At 42.9% G+C, this 20,000-nt stretch overlaps 2 protein-coding genes across 2 annotated transcripts; one reads left to right on the top strand and one right to left on the bottom strand.

Annotated features, from left to right (window-relative positions):
* The first annotated feature begins 3,242 nt into the window (after positions 1–3,242).
* LOC137916794 (inhibitor of nuclear factor kappa-B kinase subunit beta-like) lies at positions 3,243–17,079 on the top strand. Its single transcript, XM_068759757.1, has 22 exons — positions 3,243–3,357; positions 4,030–4,154; positions 5,955–6,049; positions 7,954–8,074; positions 9,033–9,102; positions 9,942–10,030; positions 10,612–10,701; positions 10,780–10,904; positions 11,408–11,515; positions 11,821–11,950; positions 12,049–12,243; positions 12,344–12,458; positions 12,830–12,953; positions 13,811–13,962; positions 14,113–14,174; positions 14,271–14,371; positions 14,458–14,507; positions 14,606–14,705; positions 15,116–15,263; positions 15,388–15,485; positions 15,709–15,802; positions 15,921–17,079. The coding sequence occupies exons 2-22, from the start codon at positions 4,047–4,049 to the stop codon at positions 15,978–15,980; spliced, it is 2,235 nt and encodes a 744-aa protein (XP_068615858.1). The 5' UTR covers positions 3,243–3,357; positions 4,030–4,046; the 3' UTR covers positions 15,981–17,079.
* A 3-nt stretch (positions 17,080–17,082) lies between these two features.
* Positions 17,083–19,188, bottom strand: LOC137916795 (voltage-dependent anion-selective channel protein 2-like). The gene is made up of 6 exons (XM_068759758.1): positions 19,053–19,188; positions 18,902–18,954; positions 18,591–18,818; positions 18,319–18,469; positions 18,037–18,094; positions 17,083–17,929 (listed from the first exon to the last, which is right to left on the bottom strand). The coding sequence occupies exons 1-6, from the start codon at positions 19,077–19,079 to the stop codon at positions 17,838–17,840; spliced, it is 609 nt and encodes a 202-aa protein (XP_068615859.1). The 5' UTR covers positions 19,080–19,188; the 3' UTR covers positions 17,083–17,837.
* Between the last annotated feature and the right edge of the window lie 812 nt (positions 19,189–20,000).

Below are 20,000 nucleotides of genomic sequence, written 5' to 3'. Positions count from 1 at the left end.
CAATTATGAACCGCACTCAGACTGAAGGAAGGTCTTCATCGCTTTGGTACAACGCTGCATTTGTGTATCGAGTCATTGAGGCTTATCTTTGAGGCATTCGTTCTCAGATCATTGTTCCCACATCAGCGTTATTTTGTGCCTGCAGGCCTACTCCTAACGCCGAGCGTTAAGACCCGACGGCTGACCTCGTGAGGCACAAACACAGCTGGCCGCTCTGTCGGGAATGCAGCTAATGGATGCCAACGACTTTCTCTCAACGCACTGCAGCACAGAGTGATGGATTATCAGTGCGGGCGGATGCTAGGGAGGACACTTACCAACCAATCCGGCTCATTAACTGGCCTGATAAGAGCATGCATGGCGATTATCTCGTGCTAGTTTTGGCTCAGAACGGTACACGAGTACACACCAGCACTGAAAGAAGACACGGCATCACGGGAGGGATGTTCCTTGATAACCAGCATGAATCAGCAGAGCGTCATCATCATCATCATCATCACAGGCACTGTGGTTTTTGTACTTCAAGTTGCTGTGACCTCTACCTTGGCATCAATTATTGACCTGCTAAATGCTTGGGGAGGAAGAGTGTGGCGCTTTAATTCTCAGCAGATTGAAGAGGTGGATCGGGATAGAGAGAGAAATGTTGGGATGTAAAAAAAAAAGAATGAGAACCCAAAATCAGTTTTACCTTTGGACAACAATCACTGCCCGTTTAAACCTCCTGCCACTCTGAATCAGCTGCTGTCGACACTGAGTCGCTGGAACTGTGTGTTTTCTGATCTCCGGTTCTCGTGGAAAGAAGTTTACAATTTCATTGCTATTTGACCAACGGAATTGAACAACATGACAAATGTGTGTCAAGAAAACTTTAGATATTATAAGATATAGCGTTGAATATTCATACTACCGGTAATAATGAAATTAAATTCAGTCAGCTTACAGAATACTGGTTAAAAACGTTGTGGTATACCTGGCATTAAATCCACTTAATGCATTAATGGAACAAACACATTTCCAAGTTTTTAAAACAACCATCATCTCTCCTATGAGCGTCAATGACGTCATAATCCAACATGATAGATATTAGACTCACTCCACGCTGGATGGATAGAGCAGCAATATGCGCATGAATCAAACAGAGTTCTCACCGCGCTGAGAGTCTTCGGCTCTTCTCGTTGTGTCCTCCGGGTCTGCAGCTCGTTCTGATCCGGTATCCTCTCTGTTCCCAGTTTTTATCGGCGCGCTCCGGTCCCGCCGGTGCGTAAAGGTGGGGGGGGGGGGGCTGCTGTGTTTGCGTGGCCGTCCGGCCGGCCGGATGGTGATGATGCAGTCTGCTGGGCGGCGTCGATGCGAACGGGACTGTCCCGACTCCGAGTCATCGAGGAGTTGTTAGACTGGCTTTACCGTCATCGCCGAGGACAAAGCACTTCTACACGAAACGTGCACGCGCATCAGAACTTTACTTTTTCTGTAAGAGGATTTGAAAAGTCGACAGCCCGTTCTTTATAAAAAAAAAAGGATTTAAGTGGCTCTGTTTTAAGAAGCAAATTTGCTTGGATGGTAAAATATCATAATTAATTTCTTTTCAACCTTCGATTACATAACGAAAACGTAAATTCATTTTGGGACACACTTGAACGCAACATTTTTACGCAATCAATAATGAGCGGGTCTCCGTCAGCATTGATAACAGCAGCAATCCCTCTCCTCGTGGATTGGATTGGGATTATGACCATTGCCCGTCCTTGACAGTGACACGTGGGGCGCAAAAGGTCTGATGCTGTCATAAACATTATGGAGGATTAAAGCATCCACTCCACCCAGCATGCCAGTGGCACAAATCCCAGTCTGTTGCCCCAGATAGGAATGTCTCAGATCAGCAAGGGTGTGGCCTTTTGGAATTAGTTGAATAAAGGCATCTATAGGCATCCAAAAATATAGTTTTCAGATTAAAGATTAATCAAAAAGAGTGAGCATCCCTCCGTCAGGTAATCAAATAATTCCTGAGCTTCAAGAATATCTCCATCTTTTGTCGTGCAAACTATGATGCTGTTAGGATAAGATCATTCCTGTTCGGTGTTTTCGTTTCTTGTTCACTTGCTGAGTGTAGCTGAGAGCCCCGTGGAGATGCAGTGGGTGCAGCTCGGCCTCAGTTCCCTTTGTTTCCATCTGTCTTAGATTAGAGACCAAGTTCCCTCTTCAAGGTCCCTTTTGAAATGGAGCCGACTTGACATGGCTTCAGCAGAACGTTAAGTCTTCCTTCATGTTCCTCCAATGCGGCTATAGTCATATCTTATTGAGTCATGATAGATAGCCTACAGGATATCAAATGTCTTAAATACAACCAATCATTCCTGTTTGACTCCACCCTTGTGTTTAGATGTTAAAAGTACTTCAATTATCCATAATGTGAAAGCCCATTTCTTATATTAGGCAACACATGTCTAAGGAATGTTTATATTGTGGAAGAACTGCATAAACTAGTCAAACCACTGTGACAAACATTTCTGTGTACCGGTACTCTCTAAATGTGTGGGTGAATGTTTTTGTGGAGTTTGACTCTAAAAATAAAAAAATAGAAAATCAAGAGGCACGTATGAAATGCATTAAAGGAGTTTATCCAGGCAAAATTTAAAGCCACTTCTGATTTCCCAAATGAAATGCCCCCCCGCCAGTGAAAACAGGACAAACTCATATTTACCGGTACAATTGGGTAAATGATGAAGAGCATAAACAAGGAATCAACCGAGAGGCTTCTTCAATTCAGAACTGAAGAAGCCTCTCGGCTAGATTTTCATAATCAAACAGTCATATTATGGGGTAAGACCATCACAAGTCTTTCAGGTGTAATGGCAAAAGAGAAACTGAATTTCCTTGGCAGGTTTGTTCTCTCTGCTTCTTTTGTGGTTTATTATTGTACTTTGGTGCGTAGACACTAGTAGAGGAGAGACTTTTGTTCTGGACTAGAAATAGTGGTGACGTTTGAAACTTTAAAAAAAGCCCCTCAAATATTTGAATATTTCCATTTTCACTCACTTATTTGCATATGAAATTTATAGCACCAAAAGACTACATGCATTAAATCACTTCATATTTAAAGCAAATAAATGTATTTTTCCCTACAACTTAATTGTGCAGAGTAAAGTCATCGCCCTGCGTGGATCCGGACTCTGCCTCCTTGTGGGCGGATCCCTTCAGCTTTACAGGAAATATGAGAATCAGGAAGTAGAAACTTTCTGAGTTGTGTCGCCAAAAAATGTGAAAAGTACAAGTCGCTTTCCTGTCGAGAGACAGTGTCCGAGGAGAAACGGGCGTGAACAGGTGTGAACAGGTGTGAACGCTGCCCAGAAGTCCAAGGTAGGAACGGACGGAGAAAACCCCGAAGTTAAAGCGCCTTAAAATCAAATCTCCACGCGAGTGCGTTTTCGTACATTTGCAATAAAACACGAAATATGCTCACTAAAAGATTTCATGTTTATGGGATGCAACCTTTTATATAAAGCAGACAGATGAGATCTATACTCATAGATCAAGAAGCAGATCAGTGAGATCGATGCATGTGATTAGGCCTGATTATGGCCCGTGAGTCTGTGTCAACAATACCCATTTAGAATAGCCAATGAGCAGCCATTGATCTCTGTCTTATTCAGATACCATTATGATAATGAAATATCAGCTGACGGCTCTACCATCAAGCTTTAGATCACGTGATCGGCTTTTGGGATCATTGTAACAGGGTCTGAATCAATAATGTGCAGCATTGATGTGCTTAAAGGTGAACCAAAGAAACCTCAGGAAGGTCTAATAATGTAGAGCTGAGGCTGACCAGCATAGCAAGGTGTCCTAAAAATACACGTCCTGCAGGCTATTAGCTGTTTCTACTCAGCTATCATCGATGAATTTCCTTTCTGGCTACCCTCATCAGTGTTATATCCCCCCCCCCCCCCCAGTAGTGATAAAGATGGACGTCTCTTCATTTTCTCTCTCTTTATCTTTGTATTTTATATCGTTTTCCTATGTTGGGTGCAGGAGAAGCCGATGACGCCATGAATCGAGTCCCCCTGCAGCAGCAGCAGCAGAGCTGCGGCTCCTGGGAGCTGAAGGAGCGGCTGGGCACCGGAGGCTTCGGGAACGTCACAAGGTGGCAAAACAAGGTACGCCAACCGGAGGCGTCTCACACGCATTGCAGTCTCTGCTTTATTTGTGACTCTGAACTAAACCAAAAAAAAATTTCAGAAAAGAATATTTCACTGTTATATGTCGGATCTTTTAATTCACTCAAGACGCAGGTTTGATCTGAGATTATAATCTTATTAGTGTGACTCAACCTGATCTCTCTGAATGGCAAAACAAACATTTTGCCATTAGACAGATATATAACTCAAATCCAGACATAAAATGAGATGCGTGTTAAGAGCTCTAAAGCGCTGAGAGGGTTCATTCCTCCGCCACCGTCTTTCTCAGAATGAATCAGCCACAGTGACTTTCTTTTACTCAGAGCTCCCTCATGCCAAATGAAATAATCCCCCCCAATCCTGTAAACCTTCTTCTAGGAATTGTATTTATCATCAGTGTTTGAGTGTTTGTACAACAAGATCTTTTTACCTTCACATAGATGCATAAAAGTCCTTTGAGGGATGGATTCTGTATCATCTCAGTAATATAAACTGGATACAACATGTCTTAAAAGGCATGTAAACTGTTAATCTGTGCGCCTCAGTATGTTCTGGCAGTTCCTGATTACGTCATAGACGATCTACATGCTTCTCACAGATTGAATATCTTTATTGATAAATAGATAGATCCTTCTCATGTGACTTCTTTTGTTCCCATTAATCTTAATGAATTTAGACGAATTAATCTTAGATTAAAATGAAATATAAATCAAAGGATTTATATTTTCTGTACCGTTGCAGCTTGTGTCTGTTGCAATGACTTCATTGTCAGTCACAGGATGGGGGCATTGTGAGGTTTCAGTAGTAGCAGCAGGACACGGTGGGAATTCGATCATGGCCCTTCCTCTTCCTCCTCCTAAAACCATACTTTGTTGTATTACTCACCTCCAAGGCAAACTTAGAGCTGGCTTTGAGCCGGGAAGCATCATCATGGGAATGTAGGTATGCAGGTGAGGAAGAGTCAGAACCTGTACTTGAATATTTTAGAATACAGTATTGTGTTTCAAGTATAACATGTTGCTACATAAACACGATAGGCTGTGGGACAGATTGACAGATTCTGGTTTGACTCAGGTCGCAGGTGACTGAACATCCTTTCTGTCATCCTGTATCGGTGACAGTACTGTGGTTTATAATTAGTTCAGGAATCCGGCTACGGGAAGGGAGGGAGCCGTCTCCCCGATGACGTCACGAAGAAGAAGCTGGCAGTGAGATGTACTTGTGTTCATCAAAAGCCTGAATGTAAAGTGCGTGTTGGTCCCACCATGCATGTTATGGATTTGTATTTGCGCTCCCTCCGCTGTTTGTTTATTTGTTTATCTGATGGCAGGATCGCACAAAAAACTACTCGGCAGGCTTCCGTGAATCGTTTCAGGAAGGTTTGCCGTGCAACGAAGGTCCCGTTCCAGTTTGGAGTAAATATGGATCAAGGGACAGTTTTTTTTGTCAATTAGACATAAAAATAACTTTCATTCAACTCGGTGGAAGGATTGGGAGTGAAGACCAATCACATTTTGGATGATCTGGAAAAGGAGGAAGAGTTAGGAACGTTTATGGTTATTTTAACGTTGAACGATAATGGGGATTCTTTTTATTATTGCCTCTATCAAAGGAGTTTATCAGGTTATTTTTGTCTTTTATCCGTCCGCTATCCTTGTGTGTACAAGTTGTTTGATTTGAATTTGTATTAGGATCTCAATTAAACCAGAGGAACGCACTGTGCTTGTACTTTGTGCCGCATTCTGACATATTTATACGTCTGAGCGTTTCTTTTTTCAGGACACAGAGGAACAGATCGCTATAAAGCAGTGTCGTCAGGAGATGAGCGAGAGAAACAAAGAGAGATGGTGTCTGGAGATCCAGATCATGAAGAGGTCAGTTTCAGCATCGCACGCAACGGCTAAAGGGCCCCAGAGCAACAGCCAAATCCTTGTGAGCAACAAGACCTGTCCAGAACCTTTTGTGTTATCTTGCTAATGGAAAAACGCCGGCGATCACATGACCCCTGCTTCGGCGGCGGTAATGAAGAAGCTGTAAAACAAATTTCAACACTGTTGCCGTGGCTTCAGGATCACATACTAAAGACCTGCCTTCAGGTCAGGCTACGGTCACAGTAACTTTAAAGAAACACATTAATTCAGATAAAGGTCTTGCCGGGTCAGCTTTACGCCTACAGACGGTGATCTTATGCCCAAACACACCAGATTTCCCAACTGTTTGCTTTTGTTTTATTTAAGCTCTTCATTCGGTTTACAACGGATGCACTTCTTTAACTTGGTGGAGCAACTTGTGGTTCCCTGATTTCATTGTACAAATAAATGACTTTATTTTTTTGTCACCGTGCTTTTGGTTTGGTTTATCGTGACTCACCAGTTTATGTTCCACGACGAGCTCGGCTATTGAGGCTGACATTATATGTTTATGCACTAATCCGTTCCACAAAAGTGTCCTCAAAATACAAATAGCTCCTGAAACAGTAAAAAGCACACAAGGCACTAGAGCAGCCAGTGAGTTCGGCTCATTTGTTCTGCCGATGCTCATTTCTGACGGGACAAAGTTCCGCCTCCTCATTTTGCTTTGCTTTTCGTGCGTCCTTTCTTTCCACACATCTGTGTTGTCTATGAATAGTTCCGTATTGGGTGTCGGGTGGCTGTAAGCGGATGGCAGCCCGTGTGAATTGGTTTTTGGATGCATATATGCGACATATGTGTGTGCTTGTGCGTTTCGTTGTTATTTGCATGTGCGACGATGAACCAAAGAGCGTGTTTGGTCCCAGTTTAACAGGTGTTGTTTCGATTGACACAGACATGGTCACAACCACAACCCTCCCACACACACACACTCATCCCATGGAAATAACACACGGCAAGGGGGCACATTCACGACACCTACAATAATATTATTGCAGCCACTTAACCCAGATGTACAGTGTGGACGTTTAATTGAGTTTATAAAGCCTGTCTGTGTGTTAGAGAAAAAAAATCAGGATTAGATATCCCACTATAAATTCATTGGCTTTGACATAGAGTTAGCCCCCCCCCCCCCCCCCCCCTTTGCAGCTCTAACTGCTTCCTCTCTTCTGGGAAGGCTTTCTATAATGTTTTGGATTATGTCTGTGGGAATTTTCACCATTCATCCAGAAGGTCAGGCTGATGTTTAGCTCAGTCTCTGTCCGAGTTCTCCCCAAAGGTGCTGAAGGGGTTGAGCTCAGGGCTCTGTGCAGGACAGGAGTTGCTTCACGCCAAACCTTGTCTGCAGATGCATGTGTTGGCTAGTATCTATCAGCTTTTTTTGGTGGTGGTGATGGGGGGGGGCAATAAAGGGTTAAGGACCTTGCTTTGCGCACTGGGAAGCAGTGATACTGGAAAAATGGATACCGTAAATTTCAAACTGATCCATAATCCATAGTCTCTTCTGGATCATCACCCAAATTTAATAATCATCCCCAACATTTTCTGGAAATTTCATCAAGATCTGTCCAGAACGATTACAAGTTTGATTATGGGGAAGAAAGGCTTGGGGGGGGGGTTTATTCCCCTTAGCAGACGTATGTGCCCTACTAAATCCACTCTGCTTCTTTTTTTTACTTTTCCATTTTAAAAGGGGGGGGGGGAGGGGGATCATTTGTGACGTGAGCTTCCCTCAGAATTTGCAACCAGGGGGGGCAAGTAGATGATTCATTTTAATGGGCCACAGGGTCACAGCTGTGCCCTTGGCAGCGGTGTGAAGCCCCCATCGGCCCCCACTGACTGATCTCTGCTCCCTTGTGTTCTCATAGGTTGGATCATGTCAATGTTGTTGCAGCCAGAGAGGTTCCTGAGGGAATGCAGAGACTGGTGACCAGCAACGACCTGCCTCTTCTGGCAATGGAGTACTGTCAGGGAGGAGATCTGAGAAAGGTACTAATCTGTGGGGGGGGGTCCACACTTATGGTTTAGGAATCTGGATTAGGAGTAATTTAAAAAATTGAAACCACAAAAGTCTACTACTGTACTTTCGTCTTGTCCCCTGAGGGGTCACCACAGCAAATCAACCTTCTCCACTTCACCCTGTCCTTTGCGTCGTCCTCCCCAACAATCGTTGGGACATTTTTACCACCGGATGCCATTCCTGACGCAACCCTCTGCATTTATCCGGGTTTAGGACCGGCTCAAGGGAGAAACTGGCAAAGCTACGTTAGCTCCTGCTAACCGGACTGCCCGTGCTGCATGAGGCTGCGTTGACGCCACGAATGTCGTTCTATTTTCTAAAGTTCAGAAATTAAGATTCTCGCACGATCATGACAATCGGTGTGGGGCAGCGAGCAGGAAAACGTTTGTGGCCTCTGAGGGTGAATCTCAAAGCGCTTTCTGACATCTGAAATTGCGCGTGCAGCCTGAGGCGGCGGCAGCCAGCAGAGAAGGGAAACGGCAACCATGGAAAACCACACGGTCGTAAACATTTCAAAGCTTCCCAGATGGAGGACTTGAGGATGACCTGACAAAAGCTTTTTTTTTTTTTTTTTACAGCTGCAGAAAGCTTTAAATATATGTTTAATTGAAACAAAGGCTTTACAACGAAAGTGTTTATTTGCCCATTTGTAAAACGTATTTACTGTTTACCATCGAGAGTAGATCCACGTCTGCTTTCTGCGGGAATCTGAGCCCGTTCGTGACCTTCAATATGATATGTAAGCTAATCCCTAATAAACGTGCTTCAATTAATGAATGGGAAACACATGTTTCATAGAGGAGTAGAAGAACAGGAAGTTCAACAGCACGATTAAGTAGACGGGTAAATGGAAGCGCTGGACTCCGTCCACTTGTGTTCACGTTTCATGTGATTTCGGTATCAACTGTCTGTGTTTGTGCTTTGTAGTATCTGAACCTCTTGGAGAACTGCTGTGGAATGAGGGAAGGCTCCGTTTTGATTCTCTTATGTGACATTTGTGAGTATCCCGCTCGGCATCAGCCCCTGAATCGCGTGAGGCCGATGGCGTGATTGAGTGAGTTCTGAATGGGATTAGCTTTCTTTAGCATGGAGGAAATAATCTCGATGACTGGTCTCATGATGTCATCAATGACGTAATCTGAAAGCCTGTTAGTCACATGCATCAACAATGTAGTTGTACATCACATGCTGTACAAACAGATTTAAGAGGGGTCATATGGAGCGTTGGACACACTCATTAACAGACACACACACACTCACACACTCACACACTAACTCCTTTTCCTGTTACACACTTGCTTACATTTCCTGATAATGAGTGATCCCCTTAAGACTGCTTCACGAGAAAAGATGAAGACAAAGGAATGCACACACACACGCACACACACACACACACACATTCACAGTGCCAGGTGCCCTAAAGGTTGATCCACTTTTTTTGAACACTCTGCCAGCACACATACGAGTTGCAGCTTGAGTCATTCGTAAAGTGACATTGCAGTTTCACGTGGAAATGGCAGAAAGCTTGTTCATTCAGTTTGAGCTTAAGGTTGCAGCAAGCCTTTTGTGGCACCTTGAAGCACTTCTCAAGGAAAGATAAATTGCAGCATCAGTTGGGCCTGTGTGAGAACATGTGAAGTAATTTATTTCGATTATTTTATTTCTTAGCGGTCCATTAAAAGTTCAAACGCTGGGGAGAACTCTAAGTTAAGTTACTAGCTCTAATTGCAAGACGCCACCAACTTGTGCTTCATGTCACCTGACACCTAACTTACACTTAAAGTAATTCCAACTGTGCATTGTTTGTCTTTCTGCTTCTTGTCTTCCCCCGTTCAGCTTCGGCTTTAACCTACCTCCATACGAAGAGGATCATCCACAGAGATCTGAAACCAGAAAACATTGTGCTGCAGCAGGGCGAGAAGAGAGTGAGTTCAAGTCCCTTGCGAATCGCTTTGCCATGACAAAGACACCCCAACCACAGCAAAACAGTTCATATACAGGCGGCCTGTTGATGGTTTCTGTGGAATAAGTGGATCACATTTCTTCACTGATTATTTAAAATGGAAGCCCTGGATGTTACAAAGAACACCTGGAACGGCCTTGAGCTTGACTTCCTCTCTCTGTTTGCTTAACTAACAAATCGCATTATGTCTTCCTAAGACAGAGGGGAATGAAGGTTATGTAAATGCAGCCAGACATATTAAAGGAGTTATATGTTCATGTTTGTGAAGCGTCGCTGCGTTTTATAGAACTTGAACCCAACATCATATGTACTGAGTATGGCAGACTTGTTTTCATTTGGCATGTTAGTAAAACAGTAAATCCAACCTACAGACTTTATGATTGGTGTTATAAAAGAAAAATTGGTTGTGAAACGGACAGAAAAGAATTTGTGTTTTGCTTGTGTGTTCACAAGAAAGATACTGCAAGTAACTGGGACAGAAAAGCTCAGAATAACATTTGCTGATAATTCTATTCCCCCCCATCGCTCTTCCACTGATATTAGTTGATCCACAAGATCATAGATCTTGGATATGCTAAAGAGCTGGACCAGAGCAGCCTCTGCACCTCATTTGTTGGGACACTTCAGTACTTGGTAAGTTTAAAACACACGTTCCAGTCTCTCATCACATCCTAAAACGTAACTGAGCCTCTTTTTCCTTCGACCTTCCAGGCTCCAGAGCTGATTGAGAGACAGAAGTACACGGTCACCGTGGATTACTGGAGCTTCGGGACGTTGGTGTTTGAGTGCATCACAGGATTTCGCCCTTTCTTACCAACCTGGCAACCCGTTCCTTGGTAGCTCCAACTTTCATGAATTCGCTCAAATATCATAAAAATGTTTTTTTATATCCAAGCGTTTACGTTTTTAAAGTTACCTTTATGATGCACGGTCAAAGTTTCTACCGTTTCTCTATTCTCATGTTTCGTTTTCACCTCGGTGACCACAGTAGAGTTTTTTTCCAGAATAAAACAGATAATATTTTTGAATGTTTGGCAATGATAAGCTCAATTCCTTATAAATATTATTGTTACATGACTGGATTGTGACACACAAGGGATATATAAATATACAGGAGTTGCCAAAGTAAAGAACTGCAGGATATGAGGGATGTGCCCATGTAAAAACAGAGCCCTCCCTGAGGGGTCCTGAGTTACACAGAGATAAAGAAGCCCATGCATTATTGCAGAGAAACTCTGGTTATGTTCCTGACGTGTGACTGGTTGTGTTCACAGGTTGGGTTCACAAACATCCAACATGTACATCCCCACATGATGGATTCTATTTGTATCTATTTCAGGCACAATAGACTGAGGTTGAAGCAGGATGACGACATTGTCGTCTATGAAGACCTCACAGGGGAAGTTTGCTTCTCTAAACATCTGCCACAGCCCAACAACCTCAACAGGTGATTCTATCTGACAACCTCATTCACATAAAAATGGTATTAAACTGTTTTTATATATCGTTATTTTGCACAATTTAAAAATATGAACGATAAAACCTATATGTAAATAATAATAAAAAACAAAGGTAAACTAACTTACAAAATCAGCAAATGTTAAAACAGAAAATGTGTGCGTGCATGTTCCTACTGTGATAACATGGACACGGTCAGTATCAGACGCAGAGACAAAATAAAACTGATTGATTGGAACTGCTTAAACAATACTGTTATTGTATCCCTCTAAACTGATAACTGGTGTTTGATAGTTTGTTATTACAGAAACTAGAGCGCTGGCTGCAGCTGATGCTGAAGTGGTCTCCTCAGGAAAGAGGAAAAGACCCCGTGGCTACACACAGCGACTGCTTTTCCCAGCTGGGGGTTATACTGCAGCTCAAGGTTAATCCATTCACTCTATTTATTCTGTTATTTTTGTTGCGATGTCATTTCTGTGTGCTCACATTCTCGTTCTCTTTTGTCTCCTTTGTTCCTCGCAGCTGGTTCATGTCCTGAACATGATGTCCGCTAAGATCCTGACATACTCGGTGTCAGATGATGAAACTGTGGCAGACCTGCAGCTGAGGATAGAAAAAGACACCAGCATCCTTGCAGCCAATCAAGAGCTGCTGCTGGAGGCGGGGTTAGCCTTGGAGCGTCATGGATTAGCTACACAGTGCGCCATAGATTACTCAGTAATGTTTAGCATCAACACAGCACACACTCTACCCTTCCAGAATCGCTACCAGCACAATGTAATAATGGTCCAAGTCTTATTATTATCTGTGTCTTCAGGACATCGATGGGCGACGGACAGACCTGCCTCTGGTCTTCTTGTTCGATCGTTTTTCTTGCAGTTATGAACCTCAATTTGCTCCTCGCACCCTTCCGGAAAACATCCAATTTGTCCGTAAGTGTGCTTCATTCAATCAGGAGAGACTTGTGGATGAAGTAAATAGGATTGTTCTTTACAGCATATGATATGTGATAATTAGAAAATAGTCATTTGGAGACAAAAAAGATCTCCAGTGATCAGCACCCGCTGGAACCACACAAGTTGAAATTATATAGAGTTTACATTTAAATTAAATTAGACATGGCTACAGCTGTATAGGAATTCTATGTTTAAAATGATTTGTATATGGAACACAAACCTTTCTTTTTTGCCTGAGAATTTAAAAATAAACTGTGGGAAAATGTGTTTTTTTATTACTATAAACTGTAAAAAAACAAAAACGTTAACAATTAGAAAGCAATAAAAATCCTTTGTGTTTGTTGCAGAAACTGACCCGAAGCACGTTTTGGCTTACAGCCCTCTGAGGAGGACTTGCGGTCAGGCGTGGCACACCATCCGCTCCCTGAAGGAAGACTGGCAAAGACTACAGCAGGGCCAGAAAGCTGCTATGTAGGACACACTGTGGGAAATTGTGTCTTATGCAAAGAGGCGTCACCAAAACCCATAAGGACCAGTTACACTTCCTGTCTGGTCATTCTATATATCATATAGTCCTATTTTAATCAGTGTAGGATTATTCAGGCATAAATCTGCCTATGGTCATTTACACAAGAAACGACTGTGATCTAACCACTCTGTGCCAAGTAGTTTATATTCTCGCTGGCAGTGATCGGTTTTGAACATGTAGATTAATGAATGAACAATCCCGTAGGTTTTGGTGATCGTCATTGGATTCAGCATTATTTTAAAGATTTGTTTTACATTGCCTGCAGCACTTTGATGAAACTTACCATGTTTAGATCTGTAGGCATCATGAAAGATTTGCTATGGTTAGATAACAAATAACTAGTCACCACTTCTGATGCATATGTATAGTTTTCAAGAGTTTTCCTAAGTGCCTCAAAAAGCCATTTAAAAATAATAATCTTGACAGAAATAATAGATTCCTTGCACTCCGTGCTCGGGGCCCTAATAATAATTGTTTAACATACAACTGCTAACAATGTCAACATGATTCAACATTCTAGGGTAGCTCATTATGTAGGTCAGTCTATCATTAGACTACTGCTTTTATGTAACTGGACATAATGAATAGATGGAGCCACCATGGCATCGGTTTGTGCTTTAAGATGCAGGCTAGCTCCGTACATCGTTACTCTCTTAACTGTGATTGCATAGCTCAGTAGACGTGTTTCATACCAGACCACCTTGACTATCTCCAGAACGACAGATAGTGTAGAAGGTAGGATGACAACCCACCTCCTCCCACTGTACGCATGCATGACACATCTTCCTGCCCCTTTCAGCATGAGCCTGCTGAGACACAACTCTTCCCTGTCGAAACAGAAGAACGAGATGGTGTCCATGCACCAGAGACTCACGGCCAAGCTGGACTTTTTCACCACCAGCCTTCACATAGACATGGACAAATACCAGGAGCAAACAGCCACCGGGATCGGTACTGTGACACACCATAATATCAGCAGTTTAATCGTAATTATTTATGACTTCATTCCATTATCTTTTTACCTCGGGAAGGAAAAAGCGCTTTGATGTCCGAACCATAAAACCTCCCACACGCTAATGCTAGTCACTTTTCATTCCGTAGCATCGGATAAACTTCTGGGCATGTGGAGAGAGATGGAGCAGACGGCAGCCAGTTGTGGTCAGGTACAGTTGACCCGAGTTCTGTGTGTGTGTGTGTCAATGTAAGGTGCAGTCATGTGTTCTTGAAAAGGACTTAAAGCCCACGCTGTGTGTGTCCAGGCCAAGGTGAGTGAACTCGAGGAGGAGATGATGCACCTGCAGCCACACATAGTGGATGTGCAGAGACAGCCGTGGCGGAGTGGAGAGGCCCTGGACACGCTGTAAGTCTGAACCGAACCTTATTGGAAGGAGCCAACCAAGCGGCTGCTCTGGTTTGAGACTTCTCTTCCTCTCTTTGTTTCCTCAGTGAAGGAAAGGCTATGGAGCTGTTCCGGAAACTCAGACAGAAACCCAGAGGTTGGCCTGGAGTCTGTTCACTCCTTACATGCATTTTCAAGCAGCGGTAACGTCCTTTCAATTCCTTCTGGTTTGCCCCCCCCCCCCACCCCGCTCAGACCAGAGGTGTTCAGGGGATGGACAGGAGGTGGTGCGCTTGGTGGTTCAGGCTGTGCAGTTCTACGAGAGAAAGCTCAGAGACTTCTACACACACCTCAGGTACTCACACAATGAAGCCTAGATTCTTATTCAACCCGAAACATATTTGTCAGATCAGGTAAAAATGATGCCGTTTCATTCTGAGCTTGGCGCAGTCCGTAGTTGCAAATTTGCTGTACTGACTTTATTAACAGTCGGTACAGGATTTATTATCTTTATGCAGATGTACCATATAATGGTATGCGCTGTTAAGAACTTTGGGTGTTTGTGTGCACACAGTGCATTTAATCTGGTCATGATGCATCAATAATCGTGCTCAAAGCCGCGCTATGGTCAGATGGAAACAGCTATTAATGTTATTTGCTACGCCCATGTCTTTTCTGCAATGGTGAGTAAAAGGAGCTCTCTAGGGAACCCGCAAAACTCTTTAACGCTTCTGTACTCAACGAACGTTGTGGTGTGTTGCGCAGTAAAACGGCAGTGTGCCGCCAGCGCGTGATGGCGCTGCTGCCAAAGGTGGAGGGCGTGGTCCAGAGGATGGCTGAGAGTGAGCAAGTCTTGATGAGCCTGCAGGAGAAACGGCAGAGGGAGCTGTGGAACCTGCTCAAAGTGGCCTGTGTAAGGAGATTATCGGCTCACCAGACATTTTGCTTCATTCATTCACGTCTCAAGCACCGGTTACACCGAGCATGTGCCGTGTGCTGCATCAACAAACATGTCGCATCGTCCTGTCATTACGCAGAGTAAAGTTCGCAGCCCAGTGAGTGGAAGTCCTGATGGGTTAAGAACGCCCTCTTCGGTGCCGCCTTTGCTGACCCCCAAACACAGCTTACAACAATTGTGAGTATATGTAGTATACACTCACAGGTTCAAAGGGCAAATACTTGTCTTATTTAATTAATGACACCTACCAAATTTTAGGTCAGACTTGAAGGAGGTTGCTTTTGTGTGTGTGTGTGTGTGTGTGTGTGTGTGTGTGTGTGTGTGTGTGTGTGTGATGCTCAAAATGCTTCAAACGTTAATATTGAAACATCTGAGTGAATCACGTTGGGTGTGTCTGCAGTGACGAGTCTCTTGTGGAGGAGAGCAGGACATTTGAGAGTCGACTCCAGAGTTTACTGCACGACACTATCCAGGAATCAGAGAACAGCATGGAGGTGCTTACACACACACACACACACACACACACACACACTCATGATTTGATGTCAATCTGTGTATATTTATTTTTGTGTGTTAACTGTTAAAAAAAACAGCCTCCTGTTTTTGTTCCAGGTGTTGAGCGAGTGGACGTGGCTCCATAGGAGTCAGAATTTCTCCAGCGACCTCTCCTAAGTTGTCGATCTTTGCTTACTTGTGGTACTCTCCTGCCTCTTTGTGGATGGGATGTCAAACTGCACGAGGTTTATTCATGTCTATGGGGTAATAGCTGCTGCTACTACTCTGGGGTAATAGCTGCTCGCACAGATTTGCTTAATCAGATGAGTAGGTTCGTCTTCCCACGTTAAAAACCAATGCCGACACGTGCATTTTGGTTTGGGATTATTTGGAATTTATTCAGCCATTATCTTAACTACCATTTCCAATTTTAACAAAATATTATACATTTTTGGGGTACATTTGCATATCACAATTCACCCATAGACCACTTTGTGAGGAGTAAAAAAAAGAAATTCAGCCAAAACTGACAACCAAAAAATACATTTGAATTTGTTTCTCCATGTTGGGTGGACTCGTGTTTTAAAGACTTGTGAGCGTTTTACCCAAGATAAATGCACGGCTGTGATTCTATTCCTGAGTCTGCCTTTTACCGTGTGTTATGAACTTAAACATGCATCGGGTTTTATGTTTAATGTTTTGCAGTAGACCATTGTTTTAATTTTAATAAGACAATCACCGTCGGACGATGTTTTTCATTTTAATTGTGACTATTACATCTGTGTGTTTAATGACTATACGAATGTGAATATACAAATCATGATTTTATATGCATATACTGAAATGTATGGAGGGTGGAGGCAATATGAACACCTGCACAATATGGATACAATATTCTAAAATTCATTATCACAAGTTCTAGTGGGGTTTGTTTTTTACTGAAACAAGAAAACTAATTCATGTATTTTAAACTGAGACCGTGGGTATAATACAAAATGATCACTATACTACAAGCAATTCAGATATGACTTCAACAATGTTATTGTAGATGCATCTAGAATTATTTCACATAATGCAGCTGCACCTCTTTAATCACTAACATTGGATGCAGATTATGGGTCACACAAAATGTTGGGAGCTGTTACATATTATTTAGCTTATATACAGTATTTGTAATGGAATTTTAGGCAAAAATAATTTTGGATCTTTAAGGCAGTATTTTTCTTTCCTTCTCTTTTTTTCTTTTGTCAGCCAAAAGAATAATAAAAATGCACATCCATCAAGATCAGTGTGTTTATTACAATGTTTTAACAAAATCAGTACAAGCAGTCTGTTACACAGCAGATTATAAAGTAAAATGGTGCGGGGCACAAAAGGCGATGAGAGGTTCATCAGACATGACCTGAAGAAATGGACATGAAGGCAACTGAAGGTCCGAAGATTAGAACTGCGTTACTGAGGTCAAGTCGAGGTTCACCTGCTCATTCTGAGAGACATATTTCACCATCAGCTTTATTTTTGTGCTGAATTATGTCCAAATTGTGTCTGTTTTCAGGCACTGTACTTGCCAATAAGCTGTGAAAGCATGCAACAAAACCACAATATACCAGAACAAGCACACTGATAAACTTATAGACACCAATAACCAAAACGTATCCAAGCGATAATGAGTTGACTCCATTCAAAATGAGAGGCGCATCCAAGAACACATGGCGTAAAATATATTGATATATTTCTGAAGGACGTCTTGTATGAATTTCCTGTCTGGCATATCCAGCATTTTCATGCATTCTGAAATGACTGAAAGGGTCAGTTGGTAATATGATTTTAAAATAAACACAAAATAGCATTTGATAGCTTTTAAAGGTCTCGTCCTGGAGGTCCTTGAGACAACTCCAGGTTTCAGGGTTAAGGCCAAAGAATGTGTGCGCCAGAGAGCGCGAGGGAACGTGTTTACATGTCGCTAAGTGGACGTTTCCACATTTGGGCTCTTTTATGGTTCCCTGTCTTCTAGCCCATTCTTCCTTTGAGTCTTTATGCTTCCAGCTCGAAACCTATACCAAGTTTGTGTCCACCGGCATTCATGTTCTTCCCGTCAATCAGACCTGAGAGGGTGAGCTTCACTCCTGCAGGACAGGGTGAATAGTGACAGAGGAATTACATATCGGGTAGCTTATCTATGTTGTTTGAAGTTTGGTTCCACAAAAGAGTTTGAAAGCAAACATGGGCAGACCTGGTCTCAGGGTTTGTGTGTATCCAACTCCAACGAGACAAGCATTGTCTACTTTAGCCTGTAAGGACAAAACAACATGCATAGGTGAGATGTAAAATTTATAAAGATTATTAGGAGTGTAGACAAACGGGATATTTGGTGTGGATATTAGATCAGCCGATAACACATTTAGGCCTCAAGGATGGGTTTTAACCTGAGTTTCACCGCAGATGTTCTAACTAGTAAAACTGATGATTTTATTTTTACCATCTTACATGTCGATATGTTAAAGACAAGTCTTACAGAGATGGAGGCATCCTTATCCATCTGGTATTTGGCACCAATTCCAAAGTGTGTGTTGTTGCTGCCAGCTGTCCAGGCCAATTGGACTGCCATCTCCAAGTTGCTGTTTACCGTTTGGTAAATGGAGCCGCTGAACTCTGTGCCGTCATTACTGAAACACAATAGCAAAACTCAATGCAGCATGCAGAGTCAAGCAGCATTGGATGATAAAGTATTCGAGTCATCCCCTCCTTTTGGCCCATCGGCCTCTCTTTACTGAGATAGTGACTCACACACTGGTGAGAAGTTTGAGGTCTTCATTCTTGAATCCGAGGGCAAAGTTGTTCTGAATCATTTTAGATTTAGCAGTGTTAAATGCCATTTGGTAGCCAGCCAGCCAGCCTTCATAGGCTAGCACAGCAGCTCCATGAATCGTGGGACCGGCCTTGTCGAAATCCAGGTCGCAGCCCACATTGACAAAGTCGCGTTTGTAGCTGGTCTTCAGTTTGGCACTCGTCTTGCTACAGAAAGAGAAGGAAAACTGTCATATGGTTTATTCATTTGTCATCACAGCACTACTTGGCATGTGCAGGATTACTGTTACCCAGTGTGAGGTGCAAACGACAGGCCCAGACCGAGCTTCAGGCCTTTAGCCAGCTACAAAGCAGATAAAAAAAAAAGACCCAGAATAAAATATTGTATTTAGTGAATATATGGAATTTTTCAAACATTTATAAACTAATGTTAAACTCCACCTGGTCCTCAATGGTAATTTCTGACATGTGAGTATTTTCTGTGTTCCATTTCTGGCTGAAGTTGAGACCCAGGTCCTCCCTCTTGGACTTGGTCTCCAGGTAGCCTCCTGACCTCCCCGTGTCAATGTTGCTGGAGCCGGACGTGACAAACTCCTGCAAGACCGAGAGGGGCACGTATGTATAGTGATAAGGGAAATGAGGTGAAAGGAGAAGCGGAAAGACAAAGTGAGGACTTACAGCACAACTGCATAAACTTGAGGTAGGAGGCATAAGCAAGACGTATCTGCTAATGCTACACAACCACTCCCAGCTTTTATAGGCTGTTATAAAAACAAGAGCCATATCTTTCTGATGAAGAATATTAGCTTGAAAAGTGAAAACAATGGGAGGGGTGTGTTTGCAGATTGGTTCAGGGATGGCTGCAGCACCCGAGCTAATGGTGTCACCTAATGAGCCATTGCTGCACGGAAACACTTTGCAGAAAGCCTTCTATCATCATTTACACACAAACCCGTCTTGCTGGCTTACCCTGCGATGCAGAAATAGTGAATCATTACATATACACACTGTGTATATGTCTCTTACCATGTGAGAGGGATGTTCAAAGAAGAAAGCAAGAAAAGAGAGAACGTTGTGGAGAAACAGGATTTACAAGCAGCAATTTAGGTTAACTGCAGAATATAATGAAACGAAGCGCATGAAAGTGGTCATTGTGGTTTTACCATGACAACACAGAAGGACCTGAGTAGAATAAAGGCAGGGAAACATTTTTACACATCATCATCCATCTTGCTCAAGGACAGAAGGTCAGTGGTGTTAGACTGAGTACATGTTAGGCAGAAAAAGCATGACAGGAAGTGCTGCAAGGCCAAAAACAAACACATCACACTTATGGAGTCAACGGTGGTACGTACAACGCCACTCTCAGACTTGGTTTTAACATCCAGC

This window comes from Brachionichthys hirsutus, unplaced genomic scaffold (genome assembly GCF_040956055.1).
Source record: "Brachionichthys hirsutus isolate HB-005 unplaced genomic scaffold, CSIRO-AGI_Bhir_v1 contig_1320, whole genome shotgun sequence".
Classification (NCBI taxonomy): domain Eukaryota; kingdom Metazoa; phylum Chordata; class Actinopteri; order Lophiiformes; family Brachionichthyidae; genus Brachionichthys; species Brachionichthys hirsutus.
This window is presented reverse-complemented; position numbering and strand designations above follow the sequence as displayed.

Bases quoted from the DNA above. Each gene is read 5' to 3' on its own strand.
- LOC137916794 (XM_068759757.1), top strand. From the start codon at position 4,047: ATGAATCGAGTCCCCCTGCAGCAGCAGCAGCAGAGCTGCGGCTCCTGG. The intron at 10,702-10,779 runs GTAAGTTTAAAA...TCGACCTTCCAG, and splicing joins TTGGGACACTTCAGTACTTG to GCTCCAGAGCTGATTGAGAG. The intron at 11,951-12,048 runs GTTAATCCATTC...TGTTCCTCGCAG, and splicing joins GGGTTATACTGCAGCTCAAG to CTGGTTCATGTCCTGAACAT.
- LOC137916795 (XM_068759758.1), bottom strand. From the start codon at position 19,079: ATGTCAGAAATTACCATTGAGGACCAG. The intron at 18,819-18,901 runs GTAACAGTAATC...CTCTTTCTGTAG, and splicing joins TCGTTTGCACCTCACACTGG to CAAGACGAGTGCCAAACTGA. The intron at 18,095-18,318 runs GTAAGACTTGTC...TTGTCCTTACAG, and splicing joins ATAAGGATGCCTCCATCTCT to GCTAAAGTAGACAATGCTTG.